At 47.9% G+C, this 21,436-nt stretch overlaps 1 protein-coding gene across 1 annotated transcript in view; it reads right to left on the bottom strand.

The window, feature by feature from the left end:
• Positions 1-13,973, bottom strand: part of LOC146177079 (uncharacterized) — a 34,427-nt gene extending 20,454 nt beyond the window's left edge. Inside the window, exons 1-3 of the mRNA XM_084581458.1 lie at positions 13,923-13,973; positions 13,770-13,812; positions 7,561-7,658 (exon numbers count right to left, since the gene is read on the bottom strand). Coding sequence (XP_084437584.1) covers positions 7,561-7,658; positions 13,770-13,812; positions 13,923-13,973 — 192 coding nt within the window. The remainder of the gene's footprint in view (positions 1-7,560; positions 7,659-13,769; positions 13,813-13,922) is intronic.
• Positions 13,974-21,436: the final 7,463 nt, after the last annotated feature.

Below are 21,436 nucleotides of genomic sequence, written 5' to 3'. Positions count from 1 at the left end.
GGGCGAGAGGGCGAGCCAGCGCCGGAGGCAGGCGAAGGCGAGCGAGCGCTCGGTGAGAGCGGGCGCGCGCCGCACACACCCGCCCCCACCGAGAGCTGAAAGGCAACTGACGCGAGAGGAGACGCGCCTAGTCTGGAGGCAACGGAACGTGCGTCCGCTCCCTTTAGAGGCGAGCGAAGGAATTCACTACGCCGGCGACGCTACGGCCACAAACGGTAGGAGTGCTATCAGCCTCCGCGTCGTGACGTAGCCAACGTCACGTCACGTGACACGCAGGCCTGGAAGTTTTAGGAGGCGTTGGCTCAGCTGTGTCAGCGCACGTTAAAGATCCCCAGGTGGTCGAAATTACTCCGCAGCCCTCCACTACGGTTCCTCTTTCTCGCTTTCCACTTTCACTCCCACCTTCCTCCCTTCCCTTACAGCGCGGTTGCGGTGTTCACAGAAAACACGTGAGACCGTTACCGCGCCTTTCCCTTCCTGTAAATCAATCAGCTGGCTCAGCTACAGAGCCAGTACCAATCTTTCATACCTAATCATTGTTGACAGAAGGTTGTCAGCAGAGGTGTCATGCTTTAAACATCGAGAACTAAATTAATAAACCTTGTCTCCATCAGGAATCGAATCTCCATTCTAAGGATCCCAACCCCGCCTTTTACCAACTGCGCCACGCTTCGGACGGTGAAACGCTCTTCATAGTTCCCCTTGTCTACCGTGAGGATGATAGCGGGATTCCGCGAGTGACAGATGCTGCACCTTCTCTTTCCAGTAAACGAATTATAGAGCGCCGGTGAACTTTGATGCGTTGAATAATATTCTCGTTGTGTTCGACAAGGGGCGCACGATATACCATCACGACAAGCCGAGACGTCACCAGGCGAGTCATGCATATACGAGGCAAGAAGCAAGGGGCCCGTGTGCTGTGCGATGTCAGTGCACGTTAAAGAACCCCAGATGGTCGAAATTTCAGGAGTCCTTCATTACGGCGTCTCTCACAGCCTGAGTTGCTTTTGGACGTTAAACCACACAAACAAAGTAAAACCAGCAATCCCACCATGCTAGGAGCCAGGCGCCTGGGCAGGAGATCAACCACCGTGCTCATACTGTTTGAAAAATCAGAGGTTGCGAGGTGGGTAAAACTTACTTACATGGCCAAGATGTGTATTATATAGAAAGAAATACGAGCTTTGCAACTCATGCGGGCGCCTAGGGCACCGCGAAGATGTCTTCCTAGATCCCAACATCGCTAAGTGCACAGGATGCCAAGCAGAACGCCCAAATTAGGGACAAGCTTGCGCAATAAAATGTCAGCTGTGCGGTAAAGACCATCCACTTGGTAACAAGAAGTGCAGAGAGCCCTACAGAACTCCCTACCTGACCAAAAATGTCAATGGGAGCAGGAAAACGCCGAACTGCAGCAGCAATATCCCGACACCACACCTGAGAGTAGCCGCAGAGAATATTCGAAATTCAGAAGAGACCACCATTACCAACGCGGATATTCTCAAGACAGGGGCGGGGGCTTCCGGGCGCAGAGGGGGCACTTCCTGAAGTTGGAGGAAGCCGCCAATCGACGTCGGCGTTCGAGCTACCGCAGCAGAAGGAACCGATCCGCATCCAAGTCCGGGTCGGGGACCAAATCTGGAGCCACTGCCAATTCCAGGGGCCCAAGGAAACCGTGGGCCCACAGAAAGACAGTAAAACCGTAAGTTTCAGCAGTGGGGTCAAGGCTAAAAATGAGGAAAACAAAGAAAAAGATAAAGAAATAGAGAAATTATAAAAGGAAGTCGAGGAACTGAGAGATTATTAAGAAACTCACTCAGGACCTCCACCAATTCAAATCACAGCCAAATTCCGGGTCTCTCTGGCCTCCACAGACTCCCCCCACAAAAGAAGTAGCCAAACCGACACCTCCACCTGCCGGTTTGGCTACTTCTTTTGTGGGGGGAGTCTGTGGAGGCCAGAGAGACCCGGAATTTGGCTGTGATTTGAATTGGTGGAGGTCCTGCGTGAGTTTGTAGCCAAACCGACACCTCCACCTGTTCCGCGGCGGCTGCGTTTCGATAGAGGCGAAACGAAGTGGCGTCCGTGTGCTGTGCGATGTCAGCGCACGTTAAAGATCCCCAGGTGGTCGAAATTATTCCGTAGCCCTCCACTACGGCTCCTCTTCCTCTCTTTCCACTTTCATTCCCACCTTCCTCCCTTCCCTTACGGCGCGGTTCGGGTGTCCACAGAGCAAGTGTGACAGTTACTGCGCCTTTCCCTTCCTGTGAACCAATTTAATTTAACCTCCACCTGCGACGCTAAAGGTGCTAACACCACCCGCGGTGTCACACATGGAGGAGGAGGCAATGATCACTAAACAGATCAGACCACCTCCCACACAGAAATGGAGAGGCGGAGAAACGGATCCGCTGGCGGCAATAGAACGTAGAATAGACGCCAAATACGGGGCGAGACTTGAACGGCTCGAGACAGACATGACCAACATCATAGGCGCCCTAAACCGAATTCAGAAACCATCTAAACACACGAATGCGGATCTTGCTGCTATGCAAGAAAGGCCAACAGTGAGAGAAGGGATACTGGACCAATTCTAACATGGGCAAAACGCAACCAAAGATTAATTCGAAGGTATAGAAGCGGAACCCGCGAGGGTTCCCGCGAAAGCCAGCGTTAGTGCAGCAACACCTAGAGCAAACAGTTTAAAAACCCCTAGCCGTAGCTCTACAGGAAACTGTCAAAGGAGTGATTGAATTATCAGGATATCAAGTGTTTGCTAGCGCCCGGGGAGAAAATTCCCGGGTCACTACATTCGTCAATAAAAAGGTAGTGGTGATCAAACATGAAATTAGTTCTCGCGACATTGAAACGGTTTTGATTGAAATCATCACGGGCAGGAACAAGGAACCCAGTATTTTCGTCCTAAACATATACAGCTCTCCTCAGCAGCGCAAAGTCAGGTTCTAGACATTATTCCGCAAAGCAAGGAAGGCAGCCGGAGCCAACCACCTGATATTTGTAGGAGACTTCAACGCCAGCCCCCAAGAGTGGGAATATAAGAGGCAAGATCTTATGGGAAGATTTTCACGAATTTAACCTCACCCTGCAGACAGACTCTGGCTGCCCGACCAGGGTTGGAAACAGTGTGAGCAAAGACACAACCCCAGACTTAACATTTACCAGAAACATAGAGGAGCTTAGGTCGAAGAACACAGAGCTCAACTTTGGAAGCGATCACTACGTCCTTGAAATAACGCTTAAACGGGGAGTCAAAGTAAGACGAGAAAAGATCATCAGCGCAATCGAATGGGAGAAATTCAGAAAAATTAGGGAATCCGCAAACATAGAAAAAAATATTCAAAACATCGGCGATTGGGCAGGAACCCTCAAGCGCCACGTTAAATCCGCTACCATTACTCTAGAGGGGGACGATGCACCAAAACCAGTTGACAGCAATCTCCTACACATGTGGGAAGCAAAAAAAAAGTGTGGAAAGGCGCCTCCGGTGTCAGAGATGGAACCGAAACATATGGCGAAATATAGCCAGGCACAATAATGAAATTGATGATTATGCAATTAAACTCTGCGAGCACAACTGGTGGAACAGGTGCGATGAAATGGAGGGCTACATGAGCATTTCCAAGACGTGAGCCTGCTACGATATCTTCTTCATCCCGACAGTTCAAAAACACAATTGAACACAACAACAGCAAAGGCAAGACACGCGTTCGATTGGACAGACGCGGAACTAAAAACTAATACATCTCTCCCTCTTACGCAATACGGAAGACCTTCGAACGAGGCCCTCAACGCGCCCATCTCAGAACTGGAGGCTAGAGCCGAAATCCTGAGCTTAAAGACGCGATCAGCCCCCTGCCCTGATGGGATAAAAATGCTAATAAACCTAGACGACGCCTCCATAACGGCACTCACCAACTGCATGCCAGAAGTATGGAGTAGCGGTCATCTTCCCCAGCAGTGGAAAACTGCAAACGATGTGCTAATTCCAAAACCTGGCAAACCACTGAAATTGGGAACCCTAAGACCTATTTCTCTAACATCGTGCATTCGAAAGCTTATGGAACGCGTAATCCAAACAAGGCTAATAAATGACATGGCGAAAAACGACCGGTGGCCGCACGAAATGATCGGGTTCTAACCGCGCCTGTGCACGCAGGACGTGATGATCCAATTACAACACGACATCATTGACTCGAAATTCAGAGACGCAAAGGTAATTCCAGCCCTAGATCTAACAAAAGTATTTGACAATGTAAAACACCAGGTAATTCTCGCGGGACTGCAGGAATTAAGATTCGACGAGAGGACATATAATTACGTAATGGTTTTCTTGACAAAGAGGACGTTGAAACTAAAGTTTCAGGACCTAGAATCCCCCACTGTCCACCTGGAAAGTAAAGGAATGCCGCAAGGCTCGGTGCTCTCCCCCTTCCTCTTTAACGTTGTGATAAGAGGCCTTCCCGCCGCTCTTAAGGTGATAAAATATCTAAAGTTTAGCATGTACGCAGACGACGTTAATCTCTGGATAAACAATGGCAGCGACGGCAGCATAAAGGAACGCCTGCAGGCGGCGGCGCACACCATTGTGTCCTACGCGACCGGAAGGGGTCTGGCGTGCTCCCCGCAAAAAGCCAAACTTTTCATATATAACCCAAAATCAATGAGGTGCAAGAGCGACTTTAACATAGAAATTAAAGTCGATTAAAAAACTCACTATTTTCGCAACGCAAGTAACAGGGATATTTAGGAGGATTGCACTCAAATACAGAGGCCTCAAAAAGAGAAGCCTCTTGAGACTGATGCAGGCGTACTGTACATAATTAGCCGCATATGCTATGCCACACCGTTCCTCAACACCAGGACCACTGAAAAAGATGATAGACGTGCTCATCAGACGTTGCGTCAGGAGGGCGCTGGGTCTACACATCTCCTCCTCTACGGAACGCCTGCTAGAAATGGGAGTGCATAATAGCTGGACGGAACTTGCTGAAGCAGTGACAATCACTCAACATTGGAAATTAAGTACGTCAAGCACGGGTCGAACTATTTTAGGGTGGGTCGAAAGACAGATAGGGGCACAGCCGACAAGGTTGCCTACCACCACAATGTCGCGAGAACGTCATTGTTCTCTTCCCCGCAACATGCACCCAGAATACAACAAGGAGAGACAAGAAAAGAGAGCAGAAGCACTGGTTAAAACAGCAAAAGAATTCAGAGTAAAATACGTTGCCTACGTAGACGCTGCAAAGAGGCCGATCGGGGGCGGCAATCGCCGCAGTATTCGATGGTAGTGGCGCTCCATTCGTCTCCGCCACCATTCCAGACACGGGTGAAGAGGTCGCAATAGCACTCGCTTAAGTCGGAACGAAGGCTAGATTGATCTTTAGCCACAGTAAAACTGCTATCTGGAATTTCGGAAAAGGCAAGGGCTCGCACGAGCCACCCGAATTCTAACAGCTTCAGCTAAAATCGATCGCAAAATCACCCTAATTTGGGTCCCATCACACATGTCCGTCCCCGGCAACGAGGCAGCCCATGGTTTCGCCCGAGCGCTGTACTTCCGGGTAAACGCGGAGCTATCCGACTGCCAGGTGGACGAACGTTTGCAAACCTATAAAAAAAGCATCGAAAATTATAGATTCGGAAGACGTCTGATGCCACCACGGGATCCTAACTTATATAATAAGGAGGACATAACCTGGCGGCGATTACAAGCTGGAAATTTCCCAAATTCTTGGTTGGTTGCACAACTTTTATTTCCATCGGAAATGGGCGTCCTTTTCCCCGCCCCCGCGGCACGCGTGCCGGGGAAGACGGGGTGTCGTACGCCCGCGGATTAGAAGCTGGCAGGTAGAATTTGGCTTGTTGCGGCCTCCTCCGCCAGATGGAAGCTGCGGTGCTGGATCGTAGGGTCCGCGCTTCGCAGCAGTGTATCCCCAGGCTACTCTACTCCTAATAAACCCTGTCTAGTTGTTTCACACCCTGATAAATGAGAGAAACACTGATAAATGCAAAGCCTGTGAAGAGAGGGGGACCTTCGACCATACACTTTGGGAATGCCCTAAGTCTTCGGGCGCTAGGGACAACATTAAATGTAGAGAAGCCTGGGTGGCCCTGCTGCTACAGTCCTCTAGATTATGAGCACTGTACTGCTGCGAAGCAACGTCCCTGCTGACCAGCAAAGAGCCGTCTGCCTGGAGGCTGAGGCCGCGAATAACCAATGTATATTCGCCAGTCCTTAGTCGCGGAGGTCCCAGTCCCATTCCTCAGGCCTGCGTGCCAGGAGTGGGGAGTAGAGGGCCTCCTAAATCGGTGGAAAATAAAGTTTTAATCAATTAATCAAACAATGCATATACGCGAAGCTGACACCGCCGGGCGTGCGATCCAGGCGTCAGTGCGGTACCTTTCATTTGCCGCTTACTCGAACGCTGCACCACACAAGCAGACCCAGATGTCTAGGAGGCGTTAGTACAGCAGGCATCAGCTGCGTTTCGATTGAGGCGAAACGAAGTGGCGTCCGTATGCTGTGCGATGTCAGCGCACGTTAAAGATCCCCAGGTGGTCGAAATTACTCCGTAGCCCTCCACTACGGCTCCCCTTACTCTCTCTTTCCACTTTCACTCCCGCGTTCATCCCTTTCCTTACGGCGCGGTTCAGGTGTCCACATAGCAAGTGTGACAGATACAGCGCCATTCCCTTCCTGTGAACCAACTATTATTATTATTATTAGGATTGAAAAGGCGAAGTATCTGTCACAATTCTTCGCGGACACATGCGTCGCGCAGTTAAATGTAGGGAGGGAGGTGTGAGTGAACGATAGGGAGATAGAGGTGCCGTAGTGAAGGGCTACAATCCACCGCGCTATAATTGCTTTCGTCTCACCGCACTTTAGTGCTTCAAAACGCCCTATAAAATTGTTTTTCTCTTCTTCTTCCTACAGTCGCAATAAAAGAGCTCAGTTATATTTTCGTCCAGCTTGAGTATTTTGAGTGCACTGAATCTCATAACACACATGTTTTGTTTTTTCCTTTGAACGAACCGCGACGGTCGTGATCGAGCTCAAACCCGGGTACTCCAGATAACTAGCCGAGTGTCTTAGTCACCATTGAGTCATCATGTGGAGGGGAACAAAAATGGTAAGTTGAATGTTTAGAAACGGAAAACCTCATTATCTCTTGCACTTCTTTGCGGACAGCTGAGTTGCACCGTGACGAAAAATAGCACGATGAAAGAGAAAGAAGAAAATTGGAAAGAGCTGCCAAGTTGAGAGCCTTGGACCGCCTGAAGATCTTCAACGTGATTTTCATAACCCTGCGCTTACCCTTTCACATCCGCCTGCAAGTCAAGTTGGAGACTGAGGTAGAGATTCAATTTTAAGGCATCTTCGCACACACCGTGCGAACAGACATGTATTTTGGTATCAGTATTTTACATGCACTGACGTTGAAATCCGGAAAATGCAATATCTATATGATTATCTCGGTATCATATACCACATTCGCGCCGATAGAAACAGAGAAAGAAAGCACATCCACTTGCCGTTATGACGCTCACGAAGAACAGCATGGAGATGATGAAGCCGAGCGAGTGAAGGGCCACGTAGAAGCCGTGCAGCGCCGCGAACTGGATGTGGGCGGCTGTCAAGATTAACACGGAAACAGGAAAAGAAGCGGTGCTGTTTAGTCCCAGTCAGTGTCGCTGGGCTAAACATTGTTTGGGCTACAAAATGTTACTACATTCGGGAACGTCCCTATTTAGATTCGCATGGATGAAATGCTTTAAAACGTATATTTAAGCATGTAGAACCCAACGAGAAGAAAAAATGTTGCAATTGGTAGGCATGGAAGTACGGCATCTTCAAACATGCAACAAACATTGTTTCATTTCTTGGTAGGTAAGATAATCACAAACTATTTTGCAAAAAATCAGAAGATATTCCTTTGCTGGTGCTTCCATGACAGCAAATGATGGAATCTTTGACTTACGAATAATACTTTTATGTTCCGAAGCTGTTCGTGATGTCCGTAGATGTACAATTGAAGACTGGCCCCTCTAAGAAGGAGGCTTCCAAATTGCAACAATACAGTGAGTTCCATGCAAACAAACTCATGAAAAGCTTGAATCTAGGCATAACGAACTGATTACAGCGTTCAATGAAGTGAAGGTGACCCAAACTTCATTGGAACAGCAAGTTGCAGTTTTTACGGTCGTCCTAGTGCAGTTGATGAAAGTATTCATACATATGAGGCGCTGCAGGTTGAATGTGTTCCTCATCGGGTTGTGACACTTCATCAGAAAATAAACGATCTTGACGACCGTATTTCCCTAGAGAACATCTTACAGTTTATGCCGAAAGTTCTAACGAAACGGGGGCCGAATACGAATGACAAGATCAGCTCCGTTCTGAATAGTATGTTTTACTTTGGTTTGGACAAGATTGACGGAAGCATATCCCACGCTATATACCAGATCGCTTTCCCCATGTCAAGTGCCAACCTATTATTCTTAGCTTTCTGCTTTTAGACTGAGGGTAGCTATTCTTACCTCAAACGGCCGTTTAAATTCTTCCAAGGGAAGCATAAGAGCTCTTTTGCAAAGCCACAAAAAATGCGAGGAAACAATTGTGCTCGGCACACAAAGAGGTAAGAAATTTCAAGTACGGAAAAAAAAAACTTTATATCAGCAGTCAAAGTTAAATTTTCACAAAGGCCACAGACATAGCGGATGCGAATTGCGCCCAATGATTGACAGGCGTCTGGCCGGGTCTGCATCCAGGACTAGCCACACAGACAAAAATACCTATCTGCTCTGCACAAGCATGTGCTTCGAAAATCATCCTTCAGAATTATATTTTCTGTTTGCAAACATTCGGAGTTCTGTAAGGAAACGCTTTGAATTATTTTCCATTATTCGTTCGTGCGCTCCCGATATGGTGGATTTGACTGAGACTCTGCTTTCAACTACTATCGGAAATAGAGAATTACTTTGATGGGAAAAAAATTACCGACGATTACGTTACTTCCTAATGCGAAATTTGAGCGCAGCAAATAAGCTGTTTCACCTTTTCGATAGATTGAGGCAAAGAAATCGAGCAACACATGTATGCGCTGTCACCGAATTTTTTTTTATTTTTCAAACGTATTCCTTTAACAAAGACTCCCTTCTCGGCGGCGGCGATGAGCTTCTGCTTCAGCCTCGCTTACACCTGGTTGCTCTCGACGGTGGCGATGAGCCTCCGCTTCGGCGGTGCGAACGGCAGGGTCTTCTCGACGGCGGCGATGAGCTTCTGCTTCAGCCTCGCTTACTGCTCTGGATTCTGGCGGCGACGGCGCTAGGCTTCTGCTCTGGCAGCTCGTTTAGCAGCAGCAGCAGCAGCAGCAGCAGCAGCAGCAGCAGCAGCAGCAGCAGCAGCAGCAGCAGCAGCAGCAGCAGCAGCAGCAGACGGAGGACTTCCACCGGTCGTCTCGCTCATGGCTCAGAAAGAACTGGCAGATAATTTCGCAGTGGCGAACGGCAGCGGCAATTTCGGCTCGGGCGGCGCACATGTACAGATCCGCCGCCACCGATCTGGCTCTCTGATTGTCACCGCACAGGGGTTGCATTGGAGGAGGAGCGAAGAAAGGAATTAAGTTCGAGCCGGCGCTTTGACAACCGGAGCCTCGCAGGAAGAGGGGGGAGGGGGGCGGCGTGTACACCCAGCGGCAAACGATGGGGGCAGAAGCGCGCGCAGCAAGCGGACAACGCGATAAAGGGAAGAGATAGCAGCGACTGACTGATGCTGCTGACGCCGATAGTGAGTCAACCCCAGCTGCGGAATTGGTTTTAGGGACAACGCCGCCGATCCGACGCAAACAATATGATACCCTGGCTTCCGCAGCGCCAAGAACCAGGTCTAGCCGTGGGAAGGTGGTCACGTATTCGTCGACGTGCCGGGGCCTACGTGAGATAACCGGCGCGTCGGCAACTGAAGAGCACCCTATCCGCCACACAGGAACAGGGGAGGGGGGGGGGGGACCCTCCCCTCCTCTTTCTGCATGGCGGCGACGGTGTTCTATGCAGTCACGTTATCTTGACTCTCTAGCGGCGTAAGCGGCATCCAGCGGTATCAGTCGGTCGCTGCTAGAGCTGGGGGGATGAAAGGGGGGCGGAGCTGGTTACGAGGCCGACGACGACGCCGACGCGAAACCCAGGAACGGACGCCAAAGAGCTGCGCTCTAAACCACACTTAGGCCATCCACCGGCATGACCGGACTGCAAAACATCGATGTGCTGCACAATTGCCGTTGTCGATTACCTCGCACGAATTACCTCTCTCAAATGCTGTGTGTCCGCATAAAAGTGCACTATTCTATGTGCGGTGCCGATCAGCGAATGCGGCACCTTGTTTTTTGTAAGGACGTATACAATATTTTAAATATTTTCGTTACAGTTCCCTTTACTGCCTTTATTTCTCTTAGGTGACTAATACTCCTAAAGAACATCAGTACGGCCCCTTTCCGATTATCACAGATACTCGGGAGCCAGCCTGTATCTTTAACATATTTATGCAGTTTACCCGTAACAGTACCGAAACAAAAAACGCGGACAAAAAAACAGAAGGGAACATTATAAGCGCTTGAGATGTTCCTTCTGTTGGTGTCCTCGTCTCTCATTGTGCGCCCTGTCTGTCTGCGCCATTTGTTGCGCTACCGTGCATACAACTATGAAACGAAAGCCCAGAAAAAGACCTTACGAAGCTTGTTTCCAGACCTATAGGGCTTGGCTCCTATACGCATGACATCTTAGAGCTAATTCTTACCACTTCTCTCGATCGTATGCCACATCGTATGCCGCACATACCTGAGTTGTGTGATTACCGCCTTATTCACTTCGAAAGTAGCAGCGTATACTATAAAGTTAGCAGCATCAAAACAATTCGAGACTATTCACCAGGATACTGCACAGCAAATAACAATGAACTTGGACTCCTGAATCCGAACTCTCCTTCTAGCTAAATGCCTTCTTTGCAAACATCTAGAGCACAATATATATTCCAACCTAATTTCTTTTCTGGAAAGTAACTCTTCAGTTCTTGTCACCAAACGTTTCGGAAAATCCTTAGGTTGCACAACGCTGGCTTTTACTATCGTACCATCGTCTTTAAATAATTGTTTACAGACCGGCTGCATTTTTCTCAGCATTGGTAAAGCTTTTGATAGCGTGTTCCATCACTTGCTCCTTATTAAAATAAGAATATTTGAATATTGATCCAACTATTCTCAAATGGATAAAATCTCATTTGACTAACCGCACTAACTTTATATCAGCTAAACACTCTCAAGTAATCCCCACTCGCTGTAGCACCTCTTGTTCTACTTGTAGCACCTTGTTCGACTTTTACTTTACGCTCTTTGCTGACGCCTGTGTTGTTTTATCGCAGTAAATCGCCCTAACGATAGTTCAAGTCCTTTTGCTTGTCCTCCATAACATTTTGAAGTGGCGTCAACTATAGTGTATAGTTCTCGACTGCTTTAAATACAAAGTTATATCCATCTTCATCATCATCATCAACAGCCTGACTATACCCACTGCAGGCCGAAGGTCTCTCCCATATTTCTCCACTTAACCCGGTTCTGTGCTAGCTGCATCTACTTAACCCCTGCGAACTTCTTAATCTCATCCGCCCGCCTAACTTTCTGCTGCCCCCTGCTACGCTTTTTTTTTCCTTTGGAATTCTGTTTGTTACCCTCAGCGACCATCGGTTATCCTCTCTTCGCACTACATGTCCTGCCCATGTCCATTTCTACTTCTTAATTTCCACTAGAATGTCGGTAACTTGAGTTATTTCTTTGACCCACTCTGCACGCTTCCTATCTCTTAATGTTACCCCTACCATGTTTCGTTCCATAGCCCTCTGGGTTGTCCTCAACTTAAGCAGAACTCTCTTGATTAGCCTCCACGTTTCAGCCCCATAGGTGAGCATATGATATCCATCTTACAGTACTTTATCCCATCTAAACGTGCGACTAAAATATTAATGAAGCTAACTGCAGTACGTCTCACCTCACGAATATCTTGATGTTCACATCACTAAAGCCTTACAGTGACGCATGCAGATAGAACACGTCCTTACCAATGATAACCCAAACCTTGGCTACATATGCAGGAACTTCTCGTAGGCTTCATTCCATCTGAGGTTACTTTTATAGAATGCACATCTTGCATATAGTACGCAAAAAGCGTTTTAATTGATTCTGTAGGATCAGTTCAGAATGAGTGTTTTGGAATTATTATTCCATGGCTAGTCTTTCTTCGATATGATTTCTAATCAAAGGTTGGTTTCATTAATCTTTCAGTTCGTGGAAACAAACCACGCCTTAGTCTTTTCCGCATAATTTTCTTTCATAACCAGACATTTTTTCTCTTGAAATAATGATACGTTTCATCACGTGTTAATCCCCCGCATAAAGTTGCCATCCCTGTTTGTGAAACGAATGTGCTTTTTAACTCTATATTAGCTAAGACCAGCACTGAGCGGACTCGTCTTCTGCTTCATACCGCCTGCATAGAAGACACGTCATCGTTCCAGATACTCATCACCGAGCATATCAGCGAGCAGGCATTTGAAAGAGAACAGCGGATGGGTTGAAGGGAATTCTGAGTTCGCAAGCCAATCAAATGATTCGACATGCGGACTAGTCCCCTTGTCGAAACTGGCTTCTCTCGCGAAGTGAAGCTGCCCTCGACCTTTGTTTAGTTATTTTTCAGGCTGCGGTAGCCATTTCCTTCTTGTTATATCCTGGATCCTGCAAAGGCATTTCATCATAAACTTGGTTATGGCCTATATACTGTTTTTACTATGTATGCATGCATTTTGCCCTCTACTCTCATTGCCTCCAGAGTTTCCTAAGAACCCTGAATGTATTGTAATAAAAATAACCTGCAAGAACAAACGCAGCGCATTTTTCCTCACCTGTTTATAACAAAGCTTATGACGCAGCAATAAGCGCACCGTTCCCTGTTCAAGACGCTGTTGAAGGAGGCCTACACAAGCAGCATACACAGTTGGGCCCCGTTCATATTTCGTGAGCAAGGCTGACACAAACGAGAAGATTCGTACAAAATATTTTTGTTGCTATGTAGGTGAATAAAAAGGTAACACTGCTTGATAGCACTCAGAATGTTTTATCGAAAGTCTCAGTAAATATGAATATCCTATACTGCGTGAAAATGGGAAAAGACACAGAAACAACCAGGAAAGAAACAGCGCCCCCATGAAATGTCTCGAGTGCCATTTTTAGAAGTACCTTTGGCAATATACAGGTGTGTTTCAAGGCGAAACTACAAAAATATGCTTTTCAAACTTAACGCTTCATTACGTCGTTTCCTGCATACTTCTATGCCCGCCATAATTAGGACACACTTGCGCTCAGAGAAGAAATTTAACTTGTGGGTGGGTTGAGAGTACCTGACTCCCTATGAAAGATTGACAATGACGTAACCAGAAAAGCAATGTTGGTAAGGCGTAAAGGCACTAGCCAGAAAGTCGCACCAATTCATAGCTACAGATTATGTTCGACTGATTGCGGTTAAAAACGCGCATTTTCACAAAGTTCGCATAATTAAAATGCATTAATTATTGTTTATAACTACGTTTATGAAATAAGGACGGAAAGCCATCGCAATTTTGATAATAAAAATTAGTTCGTTGGTTCTACATAGGACAAAGAGGGGTACGCAAAGAAGCTTGGTTCTGTAGCAGAGCTTACCAAAATTGACGGTATGTGTCATGACGAATACGGCGTTATACGTCTGCAGAGAGAAATGGCCAGTTTGTGTCACCGTATCAATGCACTGCGTGTAATAGAACTCGCATGGAGTTATTTGAAGGGAAGGAAAGAGTAAAGGCTTCAGGTACTCACCGCGCACAAAACCGAAATTACGAAAATCTCAGAGCGGCTTTCAATGCACATGGCGGCGATCGGATGGGGCCGTTTTCCTGCGTAAAGCCCACAAACACAAGCAAAATTGAAAATATGACATCTTTGTCCTATGTATACATACGCAAACCTCGCGTGCTTCGTTTAGGCTTACTTGCGCTTCGTCGCAAGCCACATCGCTACCAACTATGCCTTCCTTTTTGAGCGTTGACATTGATAAACAATATCTATGTCAGCCGAATTTTAACTTGAAAGCACTAAAACCGTCGTTCTGAAGAAATTCAGGTGCCGCCGGTGTTGAGAAAGAAATTACGGGCATTGTTCGGTCAGTAAGAAGATTACATTTTACATGGCTGGGCACTGACTGCAGGCGGGTTGAGGAACATCACGAAGTACATGAAGTGGCTGCCAACTTGAGCTTCTTTGTTGAGATTTTAGATTGACACAGAGACATAATGCACTAAGACTTTGGGTCCTTATTGAGCAAACTATTTTTACTTTGCCACTTAGGCATATTCACATGCCGTGGCTGAAGCGGAATGAGTTTGTTACAAAAAAAGGCAGGTATTAAAATGCCCTTCTGTCTCACTTTTAGCTAATATTAGTTAAGCGCTTTTTCGTCGCGGGACTACCACATTATGGGGTAGCTTAAGGCGTCTTGCTATCAGATATGTGTGACCTAACAGAAGCACTAGTGCATAAATTAATAAGTGAATAGCGAAGTCCATGCACTCGAACGAGGATCTATAGAGGAGCAGTAGACGGAAGGCATTAACACTGTTTTTCCTACCAAAAAAGAGCGACCTTAAGCCTCCCTCCACTTGTTTTCGCACGTCACTTTTACATGAACCACACATCAGCGTTTGGAGCAATGTATTGAAATGTTCACAGTTTCCTTAATTTGACAACTGCGCCGTTACACACAGTGCCAGCGAGCCAAGCTACCGGGTGCTGACTTGAGAGCTGGCACACAAGCTTTCTCCCAGCCCCGTAGGGCCAGAACTGCCACCCTTCGAATGCGCAGTTGGAAGAAAGCGGTGCCCGCCTCATTTTGTCCTTGTGCTGGACGCTACTTTCCAGGGTACGCTTTTCGGACCCTGCAAAGCTAAATGTGCCAAGCCAAAGAGCCGACTGAAGTGCTATTTAATTTAAATATTAATAATAATAATAATAATAATAATAATAATAATAATAATAATAATAATAATAATAATAATAATAATTGTTCACAGGAAAGGTAAAACGCGCAGAATCTGTCACACTTGTTCCGTGGACACCTGCCCGCGCCGTAAGAGTAGAAAGTAAAAGTGGGAGGGAAAGCGGGAAGCGAGAGATGTCGTAGTGGTGGGCTCCGAAGTAATTTCGACCACCTGGGAATCTAACGTGCACTGACAGCACACAGCACACGCATGCCTCTCTTTTCGCCTCCATCAAAACGCAGCCCCCTGCGATCACGATCAAACCGCGCGGGGTGGTGCAGTGGTAAGACGCCCGACTGCTGTGCCAGAGTACCCGGGTTCGATCCCAACCGCAACGGCTGTGTTTCGATGGAGACCAAACGATGAGGCGGCCGTGTGCTGCGTGTGCTGTGCGATGTCAGTGCACGTTAAAGATCCCTAGGTGGTCGAAATTACTCCGTAGCCCTCCACTACGGCTCCTCTTAAACTCTTTCCACTTTCACCTTCCTCATTTTCCTTACGGCGCGGTCGAGGTGTCCACAGAAAGCAAGTGAGACAGTTACCGCCCCTTTCCCTTCCTATAAATCAATCAATCTCCGCGATGTCAGCGCACGTTAAAGATCCCCAGGTGGTCGAAATTACTCCGTCGCCCTCCCTTACGGCTCCTCTTTCTATCTATCCACCTTAACTCCCACTGCCTCCCTTCCCTACGGCTCGGTTCAGGTGTGTGGACAGAAACAAGTGTGACGGATACTGCGCCTTTCTCTTCCTGTGAACCTAGACTAACAATGCCTTAGCTCTCCAGGCTAAGTCAGTGCCACGTCACAAGTGGCGGCTAAGCCACCCACGTGGTGACCGCCGTCGCCGCTTTGACTACTTGTCCGAGTACGCTGCTACTTGTTCCTCGTGGCCTTCTGGCTGCTCAGGCGGTTTCTGATTATGTTTTTGGCTCTGTGCTGCCCTATTGTGTTCACACTGGTGTGCTACAAGTGGTATACAAACGTTCACTGCTATGCTTGGACAGTAGTGAATATGCCGAACAAGTACTGTATGCCTGGTTGTAGCGGCAACAAACCCGGTCCAAAAGTTCATCTGTTCAAACTCCCCCAAATTCGATGGAGGCGAAACGAAGTGGCGTCCGTGTGCTGTGCGATGTCAGCGCACGTTAAAGAACCCCAGGTGGTCGAAATTTCCGGAGTCCTCCACTACGGCGTCTCTCATAGCCTGAGTCGCTTTGGGACGTTAAACCCCACAAACAAACCAAACAAACAAACTCCCCCAAAATCCAGAGCTGAAGACCACATTGGCTGCGCGACATTCTCCGAGAGAAGTTCGTTCCTTCAGCCCATTCCAGGGTAAGATGTTATCGTTATTTCAAGCAATATATTACACACCTTATTCGGCCGTAAAACCGTCGGCATCATAGTAGCTGTACGTGTCGGCTGCGTTTGTCGGAAAGAAGGTAGGGGGACACTTAAGCGCTACAGTTAAGGGTATGACGCGCTAGTGTTTAACACACAAATGATGTTTTCCATTTTATTTATTTTTATCTTATAGCCAACCGGGCGATCACATCAGCGATAAGCTTGCATGCGGCTCCTTGAAATTTGATGCGTCTAAGTGTGTGTTCACAATTTGATGCTTTCCAGCGCATTCTAGGACAGGTAGGTCACCGCCGCTTGCGAGGGGGGCAAGCGGGGGGAGGGGGGGCTATCCTGCCAGAAAAATGTTTATCTCTTGTAGGCCTTCATCGCTTCGGTGGTGGACGACGGCCGTTGTTGCGGCGCGCGTCTTTTTCTCCCTCTTCCTTTTCTTTCTTCTCTATTTTCTCTTCAGTCCCCTCGAGGCAGCAGAGGTGGCTCTAAGAGCCAGTAGCAGGCCCGTGCATTTTAACGCGGTAGCGTTAAGGAGCTCGTGTCGCAGAAAAGCTAGGTCGTCGGCGTCCAGTGAGCGATAAATCCCGGCATGCACTTCATAAATAAACATGCACTTCATAAATAAAAAGCAAGTTCCAAGATGGGCTGGGTGGGAATCGAACCAGGGTCTCCGGAGTGTGAGACGGAGACGCTACCACTCAGCCACGAGTTTTTTTTTTTTCTTTATTTCCGAGGTATACATGAACAACAAATTGTCACGCTTAATAAAACACTTCAGCTGCCCTTGAGCTGACGCGTGTGAGGTTAAAATTTCTTCAATTTTACCAGGTCATCCAGAACTTCCGCCCACTGTGGTGGGTCGGGGAGCGCGCAGATACATTCCCGTAGATAAACAGCACTTTCAACAAAATTTTCACGTACACTGCGAATGTTAATATCTTCATGCCTTACTTGCATCCGTGTTTTCCACAAGCTGTGGAGGCCCAGAAGCATTATTAAATCATAGGGTACGTCTTCGTTCTCCACCGGTAAAAACCGGATGCCATTAGGGTTTAGTGGTAGCTCTTTTTTAATTATTCTTTGTAGTACGTCCCAATGAAATACTGCATCCCAGCAGTCTAAGAATATGTGTTCAATTGTCTCTGACTTCTGTTTTCACAAAATACTACAATGTCGTCCGCGTATGCAAGTAGCTTCACATGCGCCGATTGAAGCTTGAAACCCGAGATGCATTCATTATTGAGAATGGCCAAGCATAATGGCTCGAGATAGGCTGCAAAAAGCAGAGGAGAGAGTGGGCATCCTTGCCTCACCGAAGAACGCATTGCGAGACTGTCAGTGAGATCGCCATTCACTATAATACGCGTCGAGCAGTTTGCGTACGCCATTCTCACTCCCTCCACGATTACCTAGCCCAGGTTACAATGCTCTAGAATGGAGAAAAGGATGTCGTGTGATACGCGATCGAACGCTTTTTCCAAATCCAGCTGAATCATGGCAACCTGACTTCCAAGCGTGTCTACACATTCCAGTACGGTTCGTGCCACATGTATATTTGTGGCGATGCTGCGACCTCTTATGCCGCACGTTTGGTGCGGTCCGACTAATTTGGCTATTACACTCTGCAATCTCTTCGCTAAAACCTTCATGAAGATTTTGTAATCAACATTTGTCAGGCTTATTGGCCTATAGGACTTCACCAACAGGCGTTTCTCCGGATCATCAGTTTTTGGAATAAGTACGATGTGTGACGTAGTAAATGATAATGGCACTTGTTTGCGTTCGTAGGCTTCTCTTATCACTTCCAACATAAGGCTGCAAACATGGTTTTTGAATGCTTTGTAAAAGGAGGCGCTCAGCCCATCTGGTCCAGGGGCTTTCCCACATGGGAGGTTATCTATGGCCTTTTCTATCTTTTGCAATGTAATAGGCATTTCAAGGCTCTCTTTCACATGATCTTCGAGCATTGGCATTAGCCGTAAATATTCTTTTGGAAACCCTTCACTATGTTCGCGCGTATTACTCAGAAGCTCAGCAAAATGTTTCAGAATCGCACACTTTATATCTTTAGCATCGTTTGTAATCTGCCCTTCACGTCTTCTTTGCCTGATTTCCTTTTGGCAAGCATACCTTTTTTCATCTGATAGCGCTCGCTTTGTCGGCGCCTCGCCAGCCCACAGTTTATCGCTTCTTGCACGTATAACCGCGGCTCTGTACTTCTCAGCGTCGATTCTTTCTAAATGAGATTTCACATTTGCTTCGTGAACTTTCCTGGCGCACAGCTTTCCATGCACAACAGGCACTCAAGTTGTCCATGAAGCTCCTTTTCTGTTTCTTTCTGTTTGTACCTAATAACACTGCTCTTTTCTATTGCTTTTATCTTCACCTGCTCTTTAAATATTTCCCATTTATCTGCATGGCTTTCTTCATGCACCTTAAGCAACCATTCCAAATCGTTCGTGATTGCCTTAACAAACTCTTCGTCCTCCATAATTTTCTCGTTCAGTTTCCATAGATGCCAGTTGAAAACAGATTTCTTAACCTTCATTCCAAAAGTCGCACTAACAAGGCAATGATCACTAAACGAAATAGGTTTTACATTATAGTCGGTACAGATTGGAACGAGATCAATAGACACATACAGCCTGTCTAGTCTCGCATGACTATCGCGTTGAAAGTGCGTGTATTCCGGACGGGTTCCAGCAGAAAACACATTTCCAATGTCTTCCAAGCAATAGTCATGCACCAATACATTCAACAGTTCAGCGCTCTTGTCTTTCACTGGTCTAATCTTCACTCGATCAGTAGCAGCACACACACAGTTAAAATCGCCCAATACAAACAAAATTTTGTCACATTTCAAGTACGGCTCGACTGAATAAATGAAGCTTTGACGACCACTTTCAACATTGGGGGTGTACATAGAGACAGCACGCCAAAATAAATTTGAGAACAAAAAGTCAACAACCAAGAGTCGGCCACTTTCGCATGCAAATAGGCAGTGCACGCTTATACCCAAAGTATTGCGAATGAAAAGAAGGCATCCGCTTGATGCCCCCACAGAGTGACAAACACACACATCAAAGTTTGCATGGAAAACAGACACCATGCGGTCTGCATGGTCCTGAGATTCTATCTTCGACTCTTGAACGGCTAATAAGTCGATTTCATTACCCAGCAGCAGGCGATTCAACTGGCATTGCCGCCTTCGGGCTCCAAGCCCTCTAACATTCAAGGTTGCTACACGTAATGGGACATCTAGCTTAATTGCCATGCATCTAGAGAAAAAGGCGCCCGATCCATGTGATGCCTACCTCAATCGTCCATGTTGCTCTGCTTGTCCGAGGTTCCAAAGCGTACGTGCTCGTATCCGGCCTCCCAAAGAGATGTCTGAATGCGTACTGAGGCGTGCCTGACCACCGCACTGGCCACCTTCCATAAACACAGTCAAAGAGCCACAGCCGAAAACAGGCTATGACGGCTGACGCACCCCCTGCACTCACATGCATTAGGTCACGTCCAAACTACGGAGGCGGTTTCCCCGCCTGCCGCGTCTCGGACGAAACGTTCAGCCGAGGCCTCAACGTCGAACGTCGAACCCCCGGTGCTTTCGATGGCGGCTCGTCACTGCCACCACCAGGCTGCAGATCCTCACCGGCGCTCTCATCATGGGGCCGCTTCCCAACGGGTAGGCCGCTTACTCCTGCGTTGAAGTCCATAACTTCGGAGTTGGGAGACTCCGCGCTACCTTGGCTTTCGAGCACAGGTTCTCTGGCGTCCGCCACGCTGTTACTTGCGTCCAGTTGCGAACCATTCTCCACTGGTGCAGAATCCGCTGTCGCAACGGCCGTGGACGTCCTCCTCATTGTCAAAGGGGTCAACACCGGCCCATCATTCCTTGCCGGTTGCCCGGTTGTTTTGGCTGCCTCTTCCGCGTCCGCCTCATCCATCAGATGCTCGGAAAAAATCTTCGCTGTTCCCAGGTCCAGCGATGCTCGCGTAGCTGCGAGAACACTGCCCTTCTTCGTGGCCAAAACGACGGCATGCACCACAACGCGGAACCTTACTCTCGGCGAATGTGGCCGGTACTTCGACACCGGAGACATAACGGAGGCCTTCCAGGTACTACGACGAGCGCCAACTCACCGCCGACGTTCAGCTGGTGCGGCAAGTCGTCCAGTTTGACCCCCGCTTTCATCTTCAAGGTGACAATCCTGCTAGTTGAACGCTTATCCGATATGCCATGCACGCGCCAGCGTTCCCTGGCCACTTCGGAAACCTTTCCATACGGCGCGAAGGCCACACGCACATCTTCATCCGGAACGTTTTGAAGCAACCAGTGGAGCTTCAGCCTCACATCCTGGTTAGCGGGATCAATAACGAGGCAGCGATGTTGCTTCACACACAACTCACCCACACCAGCAATCTTCTTCACAGCATCCGCGTCTTTCATAGTGATGGCCCAGACGTGGCTCATGCGATACGCCCCTATGGCGATAACGTCAGGGAGCAGCGAACGCTGAGCCAACGCGTCTCGGAAATCCCACCCGGTACGGGCGGGCCCTGATATCCGCGTGCAAAAAAACTGTGTTTAACACAAAACGCCCTGTTGGAAGACTTGGCAGAACAACCTGGTAGCCATCATCCTGTTCCATAGCCCTGTTACCGCGGCCCGACATGGCCGCTGAAGCCGCTCCTGCGGAGCCCTGCATCTTGCGTCCGTTCACTGGCGTGGCCGGAAGCAGAATCCCCACTCAGCCACGAGTTTTTTTTTGTTTTTTTTCACTCAGCCACGAGTTCGATGCTTGAAAGCGGTACAAACACGCTTCTAGTGAATGCGGTGTTGCCTTAGAAACATGCCGTAGAACGTTATACTGCAGTGTATATCAGTAATTATGAGCATGTTACTTACAGAGATCGCAGTTACACGAGTAGCGAAGTA

This window comes from Amblyomma maculatum, chromosome 10 (assembly GCF_055883805.1).
Source record: "Amblyomma maculatum isolate TAMU_Amacu chromosome 10, ASM5588380v1, whole genome shotgun sequence".
NCBI classification, from domain to species: domain Eukaryota; kingdom Metazoa; phylum Arthropoda; class Arachnida; order Ixodida; family Ixodidae; genus Amblyomma; species Amblyomma maculatum.
This window is presented reverse-complemented; position numbering and strand designations above follow the sequence as displayed.